The 17,520-nt window shown below is 41.7% G+C and overlaps 1 protein-coding gene across 12 annotated transcripts in view; it reads right to left on the bottom strand.

Moving 5' to 3' along the window:
* Window positions 1–17,520, bottom strand: part of NINL (ninein like) — a 171,541-nt gene that overhangs the window by 22,211 nt on the left and 131,810 nt on the right. For 10 of the 12 annotated variants that reach the window (XM_075596320.1, XM_075596319.1, XM_075596317.1 and 7 more), the window contains 3 exons: window positions 6,196–6,480; window positions 3,667–3,951; window positions 3,319–3,393 (listed from right to left, as the gene is read on the bottom strand). In XM_075596320.1, coding sequence (XP_075452435.1) covers window positions 3,319–3,393; window positions 3,667–3,951; window positions 6,196–6,480 — 645 coding nt within the window. The remainder of the gene's footprint in view (window positions 1–3,318; window positions 3,394–3,666; window positions 3,952–6,195; window positions 6,481–17,520) is intronic. The other 2 variants (XM_075596324.1, XM_075596322.1) reach the window with 1 other exon arrangement.

Genomic DNA, 17,520 nt, shown 5'->3' on the forward strand with positions numbered 1-17,520 from the left:
GGGAGGAGGGAGGGGGGGGGGGATGAGGTGCAGTGAGGCGCCAGCCGAACACGTCCCCCGCAGCCACCGTACTTCCCCTTGCACTTCCCCAACAGCCTCACTTCTACCAGCACCGATTTCCCCCCCCCCGATCCCTGCCTGCAGCCCGGCACCCCAGCCCGGCACCGATTTTCCCCCCCCACCCCTCACCAGCAGCCCTGCACCCCAGCACGGTACCGATCCTCCCCTCCCCCCCAGCAGCCCCGCACCCCAGCCAGGGCACCGATTCCCCCAGCCCTGCACCCCAGGCCCGCACCGATCCCCCCAGCTCCGCACCAATCACCCCCCCCCCCAGCTCCGATCCCCGCAGGCAGCCCCACGATGCCCCAGCAGCTGACACCGGGAGTAAGGGGGAGGGCTATGAGTGTGCAGTGAGTGTGTGCAGTGTGCAGTTAGTGTGTGCAGTGAGAGTGTGCAGTGAGTGTGTGCAGTGTGCAGTGTGCAGTGAGTGTGTGCAGTGAGTGTGTGCAGTGTGCCGAGTGCCGAGTGTGTGCAGTGTGCCGAGTGTGTGCAGTGTGCCGAGTGTGTGCAGTGTGCCGAGTGTGTGCAGTGTGCCGAGTGTGTGCAGTGTGCCGAGTGTGTGCAGTGTGCCGAGTGTGTGCAGTGTGCCGAGTGTGTGCAGTGTGCCGAGTGTGTGCAGTGTGCCGAGTGTGTGCAGTGTGCTGTGTGCGCAAAAAAAAAAATCAAAAAAATCGGGGTCCATGCTCAAACTGCGTTATAAGCGGATCCGCGTTATAGCAAATTGCGCTATAACGGGGTTGAGCTGTATTTATAACGTGATTTTTAGATAGTATCTGACACCCCAACAGTTGAGTCAGATTTATCTAGGGGCCACGAATCTCTGCTGGAGAGGCTGTGGTGCTATAGGGGACATGACCCATATCTGGTGGTTCTGTCCAAAAATACAGAGATTTGGGGTAATAGTGCAGAATTTGATTCGGCAGATTACTGAGAAGAGGATTCCTCTAGGCCCACTTACAATGGTTCTGGGGAAACCCCTGGAAAATGTAAACCAAAATACAAGCAAACTATTACTACATATTCTCAATGTGGCAAGGCGTGCAATCGCAGGGTCCTGGAAAAAGACCAACCCCCCCTCAAGGAGAGAGATTTTTATAAAGAGTAAATGAGGTCCAATCAATGGAAAGATTAACAGCTTATGTTAGGCATAATACAAGGATATTTCATAAGGTACTGTATTGGAATCCTGGTACTCAATGGGGAATCTGAATTTTTTAATTTTTATGGGTAGAGAGCCACATCCTTTTTCAGACAATTGATGTTGGGTATGATGGGTGCTGTTGCTGTTACTGATTGTAATTGTAATTTTTTTTGTCAATGTGGTACTTCTACCCTCCTCCCCTCCCCCTTTCTACTTACTGTATCCCTTCCCTTCTTGTTTTTCTAAAAATCAAAAAAAGAGGATGTAAGAGAGAGGAACTTCTGCTTCAGAAAAAGAGTAAATGGATATTTACACTAGACGCAGTCAAACTGAGAGAGATGAATGTGAACTGTTTTCTATAAAATGTCTTCTCTCTGACTGGGGGACTGTCTGTTCTGTATGGTTCTTTAATCATTGGGTACTTCTGGTCTCAGATGTCCCAGTTCTCCCCCCTGGTTCAAGCGTAGGGTCTGTCAGCAGAGCAGCCGCGTGTTTGACAGCCCTGCTCTATAAAGTTGGTTGAGTATATGATTTTCAGAGTGACGGGGTGTTAATTTCCTAATTAATGTAATTTATATCTATATATCTAAAAGGTTTTAGGTAGGTTTCCATACAAAAGTTCAGCTGTTAAGCAACAATCTAAGCCAATGAGACTGCACATCTTTCCCCCTCTATGACAGGCCAGACACACACACACACACACACACACACACATCCTAATTAATATAAATATGTATATCTAAGGATGCCTGCACATCCCTCCCCCTCTGTGATAGGCTGAGCGGCCTGTCACTCACCATGGGACAGCCAGTGAGGCTGCACATCTTTCCCCCTCTAGGACAGGCCAGACACACACACACACACACACACACATCCTAATTAATATAAATATGTATATCTAAGGATGCCTGCACTTCCCTCCCTCTCTGTGATAGGCTGAGCGGCCTGTCACTCACCATGGGACAGCCAGTGAGGCTGCACATCCCTCATCCCCCTGTGAAAATGGAGAGCAATATTCACATGTTGCAGGAGGGAGTGCAAAGCGATTGGAGAAGAGTGTGCACAGAGAAACAGGGCATGAGGGAGGAGGGAGGGGAGGAGAGACAGCAAGGGGGGGAGAGGAGAACGCAAGGAGAGAAGGAGGGAATGGAGAGCAGTGTGCACATGGTGCAGAAGGGAGTGCAAATAGAGTGGAGGAGAGAGCAAGGTCAGTAGGGGAAAGAAACAGAGAGCGAGGAGTAGACAGGTGAGATGAGTAAGAGGAGGGAGTGTAGTGTGCACAGAGAGAAGTAGACACAATAAGGGCATGGTGGAGGAGAGTGGAAGGTGGAGAAGAGGGGACAAGAGACAGCAAGAGCATTACAGGGAGGGGTGAAAACTGAGTAATGTTTACTTAACCTTTCGGATCTCCTAGATCGGCGTAGCAGCACCAGTACTATATTAGACTAATCCCTTACGGGTTATTATTCAGTTTTGGCGCCAAAAGTTGGCTATTTGGATCTGCTACAGTACCTGAAACGTTGCTGCTGTCTATGCCATTCCTAAATAAATTGTATACATTTTGAAAATCACTGTGTAAGTAGCATTGTACTTGATTTGAGGGAAAATGGCCATATCCTTCGTAATGCATAAATATTTAAATTAATTCTGAATTTTAAGCATTTGCCACTTCCTCAGTTTTTTTGAGAGAGAGACAGAGACTTTTTTTTTTTTGGTGGCACGTCGATTCCTATTTCTCCACCACTATAAATGCAGCCAGTTTATGTTGAGATTTAAGTATTTGAAACAGGTTTTGATGTTGCCTCAAAAAAAATATAGGAATATTCAACATCACAGAAGCCTTTCTACATAATATTGGTTGAAGAGCATTACAAAGTACAGGTATCATGCTTGATTACGGAAAACATGTAAAGAGATTTATTTTTTAAACTAACTCCTTTTAAAATCAGAGCGAAGCATTAGGATTGCAAATAACAAAAAGGTAGTGAATACTTGGTCTTTGCATCTAAATGACTGACATTTATGTTCAAACAGTGAACATATTTGTTGCAATTCCAGTATATAGCGCTAACATAATACAGCAAATCTTTCCTTTACAAAATCCTGCACTCCCTCACCTGGTTGTTACTTTCATTCAATTCTCTGAGCTGCTCTTCTTTTTCCCGTTGGTGCTGAAGAATAAGACTTTCAACCTGTTTCATAAATGGAAGAATATATATACATTATACATATTTTTTTTTTATTTTATTCACAAATAAATGTTTCACGCCATTTTAATATCATTTCAAAGATTTCTACATAGAGTCTTATTAAAATAAATGATAAATACATGTCTCTTTAAAAAATATGAAGTGGAACAATACATTTGTAAATGATCACATACTGATAAAATGGGTTGGCAAATGGAATAGGAAATGGTACTCCAAAGTCCCTTCTACCCCCACACCTCAACCACAGCTCTTTACCTCCTCTTTGGACATTTGCAGCTCGTGTCCTAATTGCTCTCTCTCTCTCTGCCATACTGACTGCTGCTGAAGCTTCTCTCTCTCCAGCGCATTGAGCATTTCCTGCAGTTGCTCGGCAGCAGCAGCCTCCTCTCCCTTCTGCTGGGTCACCGCCTTCAGTCTGCTGGTTAACTGCCTGATGCTATCCTGATATCCCACATTCTGAGCACTCACATCAGACACTGTACCGCTCAGCTGGAGGCTCTGGGCATTCAATTGGCACAACTCATCCCGGTGTTTCTGAATCTGAAAAGGTTGGGAGGTATTTTAAGCATACATAAAATACAAGACTTTCAGTACACGGTCATTGCCTTTTCCCCATCATTTAACACTAAGAAGCAGGTCCATACTGCCTTCGCCGCATGGAGGCATGCGCCTATGTGACGTCATCTGCGTGAAGCAAGTGCGTTTTTTTTTGTCCATGCTAGACGCGCCGTGGGGGCGTGTCTAGGGGCGTCGTGGAGCTGTACTGCGCTATGTACATGGGCGGCGTTATACAAATTCAGATATACATAAAATAGTCCATCAGATGCACGACTGTTCTTCTCTACAGTCTACACACTGTAAACCCTGACTTTGTAATGAATATCTACAGTTAGGCCCGGAAATAATTTAACACTGACACAATTTTCATAATTTTGGCTCTGTACGCCACCACAATGGATTTGAAATGAAACAACCGAGATGCAATAGAAGTGCAGACTTTCAGCTTTAATTCAAGGGGTTGAACAAAAATATCGTATGAAACGTTTAGGAATTGCAACCATTTTCATACACAGTTCCCTTATTTCAGGGGCTCAAATGTAATTGGACAAATGAACACAATCATAAATAAAATGTTCATTTTTAATATTTTGTCGAGAATCCTTTGCAGGCAATGACGGCTTTAAGTCTGGAATGCATGGACATCACCAAACGCTGGGTTTCCTCCTTTGTGATGCTTTGCCAGGCCTTTACTGCAGCTGTCTTCAGTTGTTTTTTCCTGGGTCTTTCTGCCTTAAGTTTTGTCTTCAGCAAGTGAAATGCATGCTCGATCGGGTTGAGATCAGGTGATTGACTTGACCAATGCAGAATATTCCACTTCCTTGCCTCAAAAAACTCCTGGGTTGCTTTCGCAGTATATTTTGGGTCATTGTCCATCTGTAAAGTGAAGCGCCGTCCAATCAACTTCGCTGAATTTGGCTGAATCTGAGCAGACAATATATCCTATACACTTCAGAATTCACCCAGCTCCTTTTGTCTTCTGTCACATCATCAATAAACACTAGTGACCCAGTGCCATTGTAAGCCATGCATGCCCATGCCATCACACTGCCTCCACCGTGTTTTACAGATGATGTGGTATGCTTCGGATCATGAGCCGTTCCAAGCCTTCTCCATACTTTTTTCTTCCCATCATTCTGGTACAGGTTGATCTTAGTTTCATCTGTCCAAAGAATGCTGTTCCAGAACTGGGCTGGCTTTTTTAGATATTGTTTGGCAAAGTCTAATCTGGCCTTTCTATTCTTGAGGCTTATGAATGGTTTCCACCTTGTGGTGAACCCTCTGTATTTGCTCTCGTGAAGTCTTCTCTTTATGGTAGACTTTGATAATGATATGACTACCTCCTGGAGAGTGTTCGTCACTTGGCTGGATGTTGTGAAGGGGTTTTTCTTTACCATGGAAAGGATCCTATGATCATCCACCACTGTTGTCTTCCGTGGACGTCCAGGCCTTTTTGTGTTGCAGAGCTCACCAGTGCGTTCTTTTTTTCTCAGCATGTACCAAACTTTTGATTTGGCCACTCCTAATGTTCCTGCTATCTCTCTGATGGATTTTCTTTTTTTTGCAGCCTAAGGATGCCCTGTTTCACTTGCATTGAGTGCTCCTTTCACTGCATGTTGTGGGTTCACAGCAACAGTTTCCAAATGTGAATGCCACACCTGGAATCAACTCCAGACCTTTTACCTGCTTAACTGATGATGAAATAACAAAGGAATAGCCCACACCTGTCCATGAAACAGCTTTTGAGTCAATTGTCCAATTACTTTTGGTCCCTTGAAAAAGAGGGGGCTACATATTAAAGAGATGTAATTCCTAAACCCTTCTTCCAATTTGTATGTGAATACCCTCAAATTAAAGCTGATAGACTTCACTTTAAACCAAATTCATTATTTAACTGTAACTTAAATGTATTTTGGTACACAGCCAAAATAACAAAACTTGTATCAGTGTCCAATTATTTCCGGACCCAACTGTATATACTGTTTATATCACAACATATCAACGGAAGGACATTAGTGCTGTATTGAAATGTAAAGTTATTCTGTATATTATATTACGTTCAAAGTTCTAGTAGGAGCATGGGTCCTGGAGAAGAGTAGATTAGCAGGTTGTGATACCTTTTAATAGACCAACATTGGCGTTCTTAGATACAATTATAGTTTCATTTTAATGTGTCACAGGTCTGTTCTTATTTATTCCTATATTAGAATAGTTGAGCTTCTTTACCTCCTCTTTGGACATTTGCAGCTCGTGTCCTAATTGCTCTCTCTCTCTCTGCCATACTGAATGCTGCTGAAGCTTCTCTCTCTCCAGCGCATTGAGCATTTCCTGCAGTGGCTCGACAGCAGCAGCTTCCTCTTCCTTCTGCTGCGTCACCTCCTTCAGTCTGCTGGTCAACTGCTGGATGGTTTCCTGACATCTCACATTCTGAGCACTCAGATCAGACACTGTACCGCTCAGCTGGAGGCTCTGGGCATTCAACTGGCACAACTCATACCGGTGTTGCTGAATCTGCAGAGACAAGATTGGGGGATTTTAAACACACAAATACAGGACTTTCAGTTCATTCTCGCCGCAAGGGAGGCCAGGTACCACCGTGCTTTGTAAAGCATTAAAGGCTCTTCTGCGAAGGGTTAAATACGTATTCTCGGTTACTAAGAAATTGCTTAGACCAAAAGCATTTATACAGCCCATGAAACTTTGTCCCTGTACTGTTTTTCTTCAATAATTAAAAATAATGATGCATTACCAAAAGTATGTGACACAGATTTAGGGATCTCCCATATGCATAGCAAAAGCTCAGAAATGTACCATGCCTCTGACTGACTTAAGGAGGAAGAAAAGGAGAAACGGGGCACTACGGGTTTAGATAAAGTGAATTTATTTGCCAATTGCTCGACGTTTCAATTGGCAAATAAATTCACTTTATCTAAACCTGTGGTGCCCAGCTTCTCCTTTTTTTCCCTCCATATTCACTTGGAATATTGCACAGGTTTTCCCTTGGACCAGGAGCACCGGTATTTGTATCCTTTTTTTCCTACTTTGTTTGGTGTGCAGCATCCCTATACCTTTATCTGACTGACTTAAAACACCCTTAGAGTTTATCATGTCATTCAGTGTAAATCACTACTTCAAATACAAAAAGGTATCACCTAAAACTGGACTACACAATAGATATTGTAAGACAAGCACTCAAGAGTTCTCTCTCTTCCTCAGGTCAGCAATACTGATTTACAGAGATTGCAGGCGTTTAACAAGATAGCCATCAAAGGCAGATGATGCTGATAAGGAATAAACAGACAGGGCAATAAGTGGATGAACGGGAGCGCTAGAACATACATCTATCAGCAGTGTGCAAGGGGGGGGGGGAGAAGTGGGGTAAATTGTAAAATTATAGACAACTAGAAACAGGAACCCAATATGCAGCACGCAATCTCCCTTCTGACTTATTGGTTATAGTATTAAAAATCTTTATTGAACACAAGTAATTAAATATAGGGCGTTAAAATAACACACACAGACGCACATGGGATCCAAGTGGGAGCGTCACAATTGGAACCCCGGATCACACAGTAATAGGGATAGGAAATATTAATATATTGCAACTATCCCCAATAGATCCCTTAGAGATAGGGGGTCTAAAGATTGGAAGGGTGGGGGTAAGTAGACTAAGTGTGTTGACCACAAGGTGAAGATATCAGAGGACTGGTAGTGGTGGTCAGAGAGAGAGAGAGAGTAATACCCTGAGCACTAGTCCTTATGATAGAGATCCAGGTCAGCTACCAAGTAATTGGTAATAATGTGACTATGTAAATTGCAATCACAAGTATGTCGTTAACTATCTTGAATTCAGGCTATTGCATACAGAAGCTGCTGTCGAGTGCCAGAACTAAGAGGCAGTGCTTGCATATCAGGGACTCCAGTGGTTAATAAAGGAAACCGCAACTCTAGTAGATAGGTGATACAAGGGAACGCAATAGCTAGAAAGAGACACTGGGTCTAAAATGTGTAAGGCTATTAGCTCAATAAGTATTGTCGTTTGCAAACTCACAAACACGGGTTCGTATATAATGAGTAGTTTATTTCATAGTAAAGTACAGAGTATGAGCATACACACAAAAGTGAATGAGACTCTCTGCTAGGGGAGTGTCCAAGCAGGCATTATATACACTTGGTTTCCTTTGTCTAAAATAGGTTACAAGGCAGAATATAACCACCACGCCTTAATTCTTAAACCAATCATCTTACAGATCACTAAAACCAGGAATGTGGGCATAAACTACAGGCACAGTCGTAAATCTACTGTGAGCGAATCTTTCACACCACACACGCATTCTTACACATTAAATGGACACTTAAAAAAAAACATAACAGAAAAAATGGAAACAGAACATCACCTTCAATCCTTCTCCAGAGACCCCCCCCAGTCCATTTCAGTAATATCAACAGTTTATTAATTTCAGCAATATTACTTCATCAGTATAATACTTCAAACTGAGTGTATGGAGCAAGAACCAATAAATGAATACTCATGTATATAAAATTATATGAAAGAAGTAAGTCAACCATGGCCATCTGCAGCAAGAGGGTAGGTCCCCTCGTGGATGTGTTAGTAACAGCACACCTATGAACGAGGGAACAGTAGTCTTCAATCTAGATAATTGGTGCTCATTAAGTATGCAGGGCTAACAGGAATATATATGCACTGCCCAATAAACTGTACAGCAGTAGGTTGTATATACCGGTGGCCAAAGGTTAATGACACGACGTGGAGAGTCTATAAAATATAATATAATGAAGCAGCCCACCAAGAGTACACGGGCCCAGGTGATCTCTAAAAAAAATCCCCTTTTCCCCTGTGGAGGCTCCTTGTGACCATGGAGTCTCTAAATTGTAAAATTAACAGAAATATTACACAAAATGATGATAGTGTTATAGAAACCCCACATCACCATTAAGTCCTCTTGTTTTAGTGTCATACACTTTGTATTAGTGGGATGGAAGCTGGAGTTATGGAGGTAACTACAACGGTCTGTGGGTTTCTTGGACACAGATGTGTGTAGTTTGCCATTCTTCAGTGTTACTGTGGCATCTAGAAAGTTCATTAGGTTTGTCGATTAATCTATTTTGAGTTTAATTGATGGGTGAAATGAATTCAAAGACTCGTAAAAATGTTTAAGATTTTCTTTGCCCTCTGTCCATATTATAAACAGATCATCAATGTATCTGTAATATTTGTACGGTTTGTGAAGGCATGTAGTTAGGAATCTCTGTGCAAGATTGGCCATATTTTTTTTGGCATATTGTATTGCTATCCTGGTGCTTCTTGCAGTCCCCATTAGTTGCAGGTACATTTCTCTTTGAAATTGAAGTAGTTGTGTGTGAGGACGTATTCTAACAGTTTGGTAATTACTTCAGAGCTGTATTTCTGATCCAGGGGAGATGTTGCAAGGAATTGCAAGCATGCCTCAATGCCATCATTGTGGGGTATGTAACTGTACAGGGATTCTTCCATGTTAACTAATAGCGTGTTGGATAGTGGTTGTTTGATAAGTTTAATAAGGAAATCTCTGGCATCTTGTATGAAGCTGTTGATGCTTGTGTCTAATGGTTTGAGGATATTCTCCACTATTTTTTTTATAAATGTTTTACCAGGAAGTAATACATTGAGAGTTACCTCTCGTTTTCAAGTATGTCCTGGACATAGAGTTAAGATGATAAATAATACATGGATACAAATACAGTTACATAAGTGAGCAGGGTATACATTATATACAAGACATTGCATGTACAGTTAGAGATAATATATATATTATAGGCGTATGTAAGTTACAGACCAGATTAAAATGTGAGACAGCTTTAGTTTTGAAAGAACGTAGACTGGTGGTGGCTGTGAAAGTCTCAGGTAGGTTGTTCCAGTTTTGGGGTGCACGGTAAGAGGAGGAGCGGCCGGATACTTTGTTGAGCCTTGGGATCATGAACAGTCATTTGGAGTCAGATCTAGACCTGATATTTGTTCTGTGAGTGTGACCATACCGGTTAAAATGTGTCTGCCAGGGTTTCCTGGTTTGTGGATTTTGGGAAACATGTAGAAGATACCAACACCTGGGTTGTTGGGTATTAGTAGCTCTAATTCTGGTGGCATGTCATTCACAAAGAAATGGCTTCCCAACATATTTTTTCAGGAATTTGAAATGCATTGCAAAAGCAAAATAAAAGTGTAAATTGTAGAATGATTTGTTAATTAAGAAAAAACCCAAAAGGTGCAGGTCCTTTTTTACTAAGTGGTAATATAGGACACCTTATGGCACATTCATGTGAGTGGGCTCTGAGGCATTTTCTGCAACTGCAAGCTATCATAGAATGAACCTCTTATTCCTATTATCTCTCCTAATACAATGTCACATGTATAATTGCTGTAAAACACCATGTACAGTGTTGAGAAAGTTTGTGAACCACTTAGATTAAGATCTAATAACATTTTAGGTTTGAAATATGAAAAAATCCTAAATCCTAATAATTAGATAAAGATAACCTGAACAAATGACACAAAAACATGACACTTTTTCAACATTTATTTATCCACAAATGATTAAACATTCAATATTCATGTGTGAAAAAGTATGTGAACCGTTAGATTCAGTACTACTTGAGCAGCAATGACTTCAACCAAGTGTTTCCTGTAACTGCTGATCCGTCTTTGATGGGTTTTGAGAAATTTTGTTCCATTCCGCCATGCAGCACTGCTTCAATTCATTGACATTTGAGGGCTTCCTTGTATGGACAGCTAACTTCAGGTCCTGCCACAGCATTTAGTTGGGTTTTAGGTTTGGACTTTGACTAGCCCATTCTAAACATGGAATTTTTTCATCTGCAGCCATTCTTTTATAGATCTGGTTATATGTTTAGGATCATTGTCTTGCTGCATGACCCGCTTTCGCTTCAGCTCACGAACGGATGGGCAGACATTCTCCTCTAGAATCTTCTGATACAATGCAGAATTCATGGTTGTGTCAATGATGGCAAGCCATTCCCGTCCGGAGGCAGCGAAAGCAGCCCCAAACCATCACACTCCTACCACCATACTTGACTGTTGGGATGAGGATCTTCTGTTCGAATGCAGTGTTTGGTTTTCACCAAACAGAACGTTTCTCATTGAGGCCAAAAAGGTCTATCTTTGACTCGTCTGTCCAAAGAACATTGTTTCAGAAGTCTTGTGAATCATCTATGTGCTCTTTGGCGACCGTCAGATGGGCAGCAATGTTCTTTTTAGAGAGTAGTTGTTTCCTCATGGCTATCCTTCCATGAGCACCATTCTTGTTCAGTTTTTTCTGATCATTGAGTCACAAACACTCACATTAGCCAAGGCGAGAGTGGCCTGCAGATCCTTGGATATTACTCTGGGGTTCTCTGGGACTTCCTGGATGATTCAGTTTGTTCTTGGAGAGATTTTGGTAGGACCACCGCTCCTGGGTAGAGTGGCTGTGGTCTTGAACTTTCTCAATTTGTCTGGCAACGGATTGGTGGAGCCCGAAAGCCTTAGAAATGGGTTTATAACCCATTCCAGACTGATGTGCATCGATAACTGCTTTTCTAAGGTCCTCAGAGATGTTTTTTTTTTTTACTTCATTTTTATTGAAAGTTTTTTGCATACATGTAAGAAACAATTTGGGAGAAAATAATAATACGGTGATACAATCAGGAAAGAAGGGGTTGGGGGAGAGGGGGGATTGGTCAGGGGGTACATTCAGATAGACCCGTGCATATATTGGTTCTTATTTCCTATTCATTTTTGGACCCAAGAGATTTGTTCCCTTGTAAAAGGGTTTTAAACATCACACATTTAACATTTTTGGACTGTTAGATTTACACCATAAATGTCGGAGTGTGCTATCCAAGGCTGCCAGACATTTTGGTATTTAGCGCACAAATCGTTTAGCATGCTCGTTAGTTTTTCCATCTGACAAATAAACTAGACTATTTCTGATTTTAGAGATGCAGGGGACTGGTTAGAAATCCATTTAATATATAAAAATGTATGAATGGAAACTTATATCTAGACAATTGCATGAGAATATGTTGAAGGATTTAGAATTCCTATATAGCCAAAATGGAGCTGAATTCTAGTGAGGCTTTAATGCAATGCTCTCAAGACACACTCTGCATTAGTACCATCTAAGCAGCATGTGAGTGAACAAGAGTTTCTTTGTTCTATGAATACCATCAGCGAACGTTTTCATCATGGATTGTACTTTCATCTGTAAGTAACATTGTAAAAATAAACTGACTGTCTGCTGGACAACAATCTTCTTAAGTATTGTAATCGATCTGAACAAGAAATAATAAGTGGAATTATTATTTAACATTGGCGAGCCAAGCCACAGTTCAATCTATTTTTCAATTCCGAATCAGAGATTTAAGCGCACAAAAGGATTTCCAGTGAGGGAAATCTGCTGAGAGAAATTGGAGATTTCCAGTGAGGCAGAAGTCAAGGATTTAAAAGGTTAGTAAAATTTATTTTATTGATAAATATGCTGATGAAAGCAACATTCAGTTTAAATTCTGATCGTATAAGTGTTCAGATGCAGAGCTTTGGACTGATTTATAGGATCAAGTCCGCAAACAAAATCAGTCGATTGATAAAAAATTACTTTGTGTTAACAAGGAAAAGAAAAAAGTTGCAAATATTTTTTAAATGATCAAGATTTCCAATATGATGGTTTTTAAACATGACAATGTGCATGTTACTTCTACCGAGACAAAGAAACGTACAAACCGTGGTTTATTAAAACAGCGCATAAGCGCGCTTGAAGAACAGATTGCTACATCCAACATTAAATGTGTGTGCATGGGCAAAAAGGAAAAATCAACATCTGCTGCGTCATCGTATATCCCAGATACTAACTTAGATTTGAATGTTGCCGTCACAAAAGAAATTGATTTGAAACGAAAGATATTTAGACAAAGCAGTATCATTGAAATAAAAAAATCACGAGCAGCTAATGCGACACGTTAAAGATTTACCGGCGTACGAAATTAAAGTGGATGCGTCTCACAATGCAAATATATTTGAATTGTACACTGATAGGTTTAATTTAACACAGGAGCAAAAAAAAAATTTTTTTTTTTTTAAATAAATAAATATTCAGTGTTTGTTTGACACCCTTCGTATCTCGACGTTTACGTGAACCTGCCAGTACCCCAGAAACAACACAAGAGGGCAATAGAATTCAAGGGACAGACAAAGACAAATGAAATCAATTCATTCATATCATAACAGGAGAAACCACTGTGACGATTGATATTTTGGGGAAAATTATTCTTAAAATTACAGACACCTTCCAATTCATGGTAAAGTTTCAGACTGCATATAACTTGTTTTCTGATGATGGTTGTCCAGAGAAAATGATTAAGAGATTTGTGAAAAAATTCAAATATCTGGATCCCTTAGCTTTAGCAGTTGCTTCAGAAAAAGGATCAATAGATATTGCTGCTTTGTTCATTGATATCAGACGCCAACTACTGCAAAATAATCCTACATTTAAAGTGTTTGAAGTTAATCGGGAAAAAAATAGGACTTAGTTTATGGTACTCAAAGGGTTAACAGGAATGCAGTCTCAAGTAGAGCAGAACAAAGGAATAGACGGGGTGAATTTTGACAAGGAAATCAGATGCTGTTTTTGTCACAGACAGATTGTAAATTTATTCTAGATTTACAGTCTGAAGAATTAGGAAATTAAAATGGATTTATTCAACCCTATGCACCTCAAAAACCAACGCATAATCCACATGTACAATTGTCTGCCCCTCAGGAACAAACACACAATCCATATGCCCCATTGCTCAAAGAAATAAGATCAATTGTTGCTAGCCATACAGAGTTAAATAAAGAGTTTTGTACCACAACTAATCAAGACACGTTACTTAATCCATAACGACAATTAAAGAACATCACACAACGTCCTCATGAATGTTTAGCACCAATATATTTAGTACATTTTCTAAAATGTATTTTATGTCAGGATACATCATTTCTTATTGATACTCGGGCACAAATATGTGTGACAAGGCAGAAATTGCCAGTGTTATTTGTACTGTTGCGGGATTTAATTGGCATGGCAGTAGAACTGCTACATTTGTAAATACAGCAGGGCCCCGCTTCTCGACGCTCTGCTTTTTGGCGATCCGCTGATACGGCGGCACCGAGAAGGGGACCACCATGTTGAATCCGAAGTCGCGCATGCGCAGAACGGTCGGGTGCGCCCGATGCGCATGCGCAGACCGCAGTTTGCACGCGCATATTGTAGTTTGCGCGCGCAGAGCATAGGTCGCACATGCGCAGAACGGCAAAAATGCCGGTTTGCGCATGCGCAGAACTGAAAATCGCCGGATCCGCTTTCAGGCGATTTTCACTATACGGCGGGCCTCTGGAACGGAACCCGCCGTATACCCGGGGCCTTCCTGTATTTCTTTAGAAATACCAGGTTGTTGAAAACTAAAATTGATATATGGTACAGTGAAGGTGTTGAAAATATCATTGGTACAGATGTAATGCAAAAAAGAGGATGGATTGTTGATTTGGGTAATCAGGTTATTTGGAAAGATTCTAAAGGGGGAAAAGCCTGTGTTAATTGATCCTTCTGAACATGGATGCAGGGCCAACAGGATGGGTCTGCCGGGGTTGGTGTCCTGGGCCCGGTGAGTCGGGGGGGCCCGGCAGGCCTGCACTGCCAGTTGGGTCCGACCTCTGGCCAGCCCCGTCTGCTGGCCCTCCCGCGGCCGGGCTTGGCACTCCCTTAACAGCAGCCTGCATGACTCTATCCCTCTGTCCTGTTGGGGGTCTTTTTATTTGTATTAGAGGGCTTGCGTGAATTTTTTATATGTATTGGGGAGGGTTGTTTTTGTGTGTGTGTGTACAGTGGTGTGAAAAGGAAAGTACACCCTCTTTGAATTCTATGATTTTACATATCAGGACATAACAATCATCTGTTCCATAGCAGGTCTTAAAATTAGGCAAATACAACCTCAGATGAACAACAACAGATGACATATTACATCCTGTCATGATTTATTTAACAAAAATAAAGCCAAAATGGAGAAGCCATGTGTGAAAAACTAAGTACACCTTATGATTCAATAGCTTGTAGAACCACCTTTAACAGCAATAACTTGAAGTAATCGTTTTCTGTATGACTTTATTAGTCTCTCACATCGTTGTGGAGGAACGTTGCTTCAGTCCATTGAGGTTTGTGGGCATTTGTCTATCCACAGCTCTCTTAAGGTCCCGCCACAGCATTTCAATCGGGTTGAGGTCTGGACTTTGACTGGGCCATTGCAACACCTTGATTCTTTTCTTTTTCAGCCATTCTGTTGTAGATTTGCTGGTGTGCTTGGGATCATTGTCCTGTTGCATGACCCAATTTCGGCCAAGCTTTAGCTGTCGGACAGATGGCCTAACATTTGACACTAGAATACTTTGGTATACAGAGGAGTTCATGGTCGACTCAATGACTGCAAGGTTCCCAGGTCCTGTGGCTGCAAAACAAGCCCAAATCATCACCCCTCCACCACCCTGCTTGACAGTTGGTATGAGGTGTTTGTGCTGATATGCTGCATCTGGTTTTTGCCAAACATGGCGCTGTGCATTATGGCCAAACATCTCCACTTTGGTCTTGTCTGTCCAAAGGACATTGTTCCAGAAGTCTTGTGGTTTGTTCAGATGAAACTTTGCAAACCTAAGCCGTGCTGCCATGTTCTTTTTAGAGAGAAGAGGCTTTCTCCTGGCAACCCTTCCAAACAAACCATACTTGTTCAGTCTTTTTCTAATTGTACTGTCATGAACTTTAACATTTAACATGCTAACTGAGGCCTGTAGAGTCTGAGATGTAACTCTTGGCTTTTTTGCAATTTCTCTGAGCATTGCACGGTCTGACCTTGGGGTGAATTTGCTGGGACGTTCACCCTGGGAAGATTGGCAACTGTCTTGAATGTATTCCACTTTTGAATAATCTTTCTCACTGTAGAATGATGGATTTTAAATTGTTTGGAAATGGCCTTATAACCCTTCCCAGATTGATGGGCAGCAACAATTGCTTCTCTAAGATCATTGCTGATGTCTTTCCTCTTTGGCATTGTGTTAACACACACCTGAATGCTCCAGACCAGCAAACTGCTAAAACTTCGGCTTTTATAGAGGTAGTCACACTTGCTGATGATCAATTAATCAAGGACATTTGATTAGCAGCACCTGTCTGCTACTTAGCATCTTAATTCCTATGGAAGCAGTAAGAGTGTACTTAGTTTTTCACACATGGCTTCTCCATTTTGGCTTTATTTTTGTTTAAAAAATCATGACACGGTGTAATATGTCATGTGTTGTTGTTCATCTGAGGCTGTATTTACCTAATTTTTAGACCTGCTAAGGAACAGATGATTGTTATTATATCCTGATATGTAAAACCATGGAATTCAAAGAGGGTGTACTTTCTTTATGACATGACATGACATGACATGACACACACACACACACACACACGTGTGTGTGTATGGGGGGGTTATATGTATTTTTTTAAAATATGTATTGGGTAGATGGTTTTTTGTATGTATTTGGGGGTGTGGGGGAGGCTGTATATAATTGGGGGTGTGGGGGAGGTTGTATATATTTGGGGGTGGGAATTTTTTTGCATTGGGGGGTGGGAAGTTTTTTGGTATATATCTTGTGGGGGGAATTGTATGAGGGAGGAGGGAATGAGTGAGTGTGGGGTAATTGACGGAGGGAGAGGAGAGAGGGGCTGAGTGAGGAAAAGAGGGAGTAAGAGTGAGACACAGGGGAGAGAAATACATGCGAGGTGGGAGAGTGAGAGGGGGTGAGACGGAAGGGAGAGAAATACATGGAAAGAGGGGGGTGAGAGGTGGTTCGTGAGGTGTGAATTGGGCGGGCGGCTCGCAATACCGCCAACACGGGGGGGGGGCCTGTTGGCGGCCCTGCATGGATGTGTAGGGAGCGTTTGTACAGTGAAAATGGTCACTAGTGAGTTTCAATTGCCTGAAATCAGTGATAATTTTTGTCTCAAGCAGGTTGTGCAAACTTTTCCAAAATTGTGAGCACAGGAAAAAAATGATGGCAGATTTAAAGATGCAATGGTTGATGTGAAAGAACAGGATGTTCCATCTCAATGTCAGTAGAGATTGCCAGAAGAAGCAATGGGTTCAATTGCAGATATCATTCCATCACATAAGAAAGGACAAGATGTTCTCAATGAGGGGAATGCAATAGTTGATTCTTTGGCTAAGGAAGTGGTTTTAACAGGAGAGACAGTAGTGGTTACAGAGACTAGTGCCATAGCGACAGACACAAAGATACGCGATTCCTTTCCTTTACAGAGGAACAGGCAACGGATCTGTCCATTGCTGTTTCTCGCGTTGATTTAAAGCCTTCTTTTATTCATACGAATGAGACTTGGTCATGACCAGAAAGGGGAACTGCGTCTCGTAGTCCCAGTGCATTTAAAAATATTTTTTACTCGGCATCATGATAGTGTGGGTCACATA

The sequence above is a fragment of the Ascaphus truei genome, chromosome 4 (genome assembly GCF_040206685.1).
Source record: "Ascaphus truei isolate aAscTru1 chromosome 4, aAscTru1.hap1, whole genome shotgun sequence".
Lineage (NCBI taxonomy): Eukaryota > Metazoa > Chordata > Amphibia > Anura > Ascaphidae > Ascaphus > Ascaphus truei.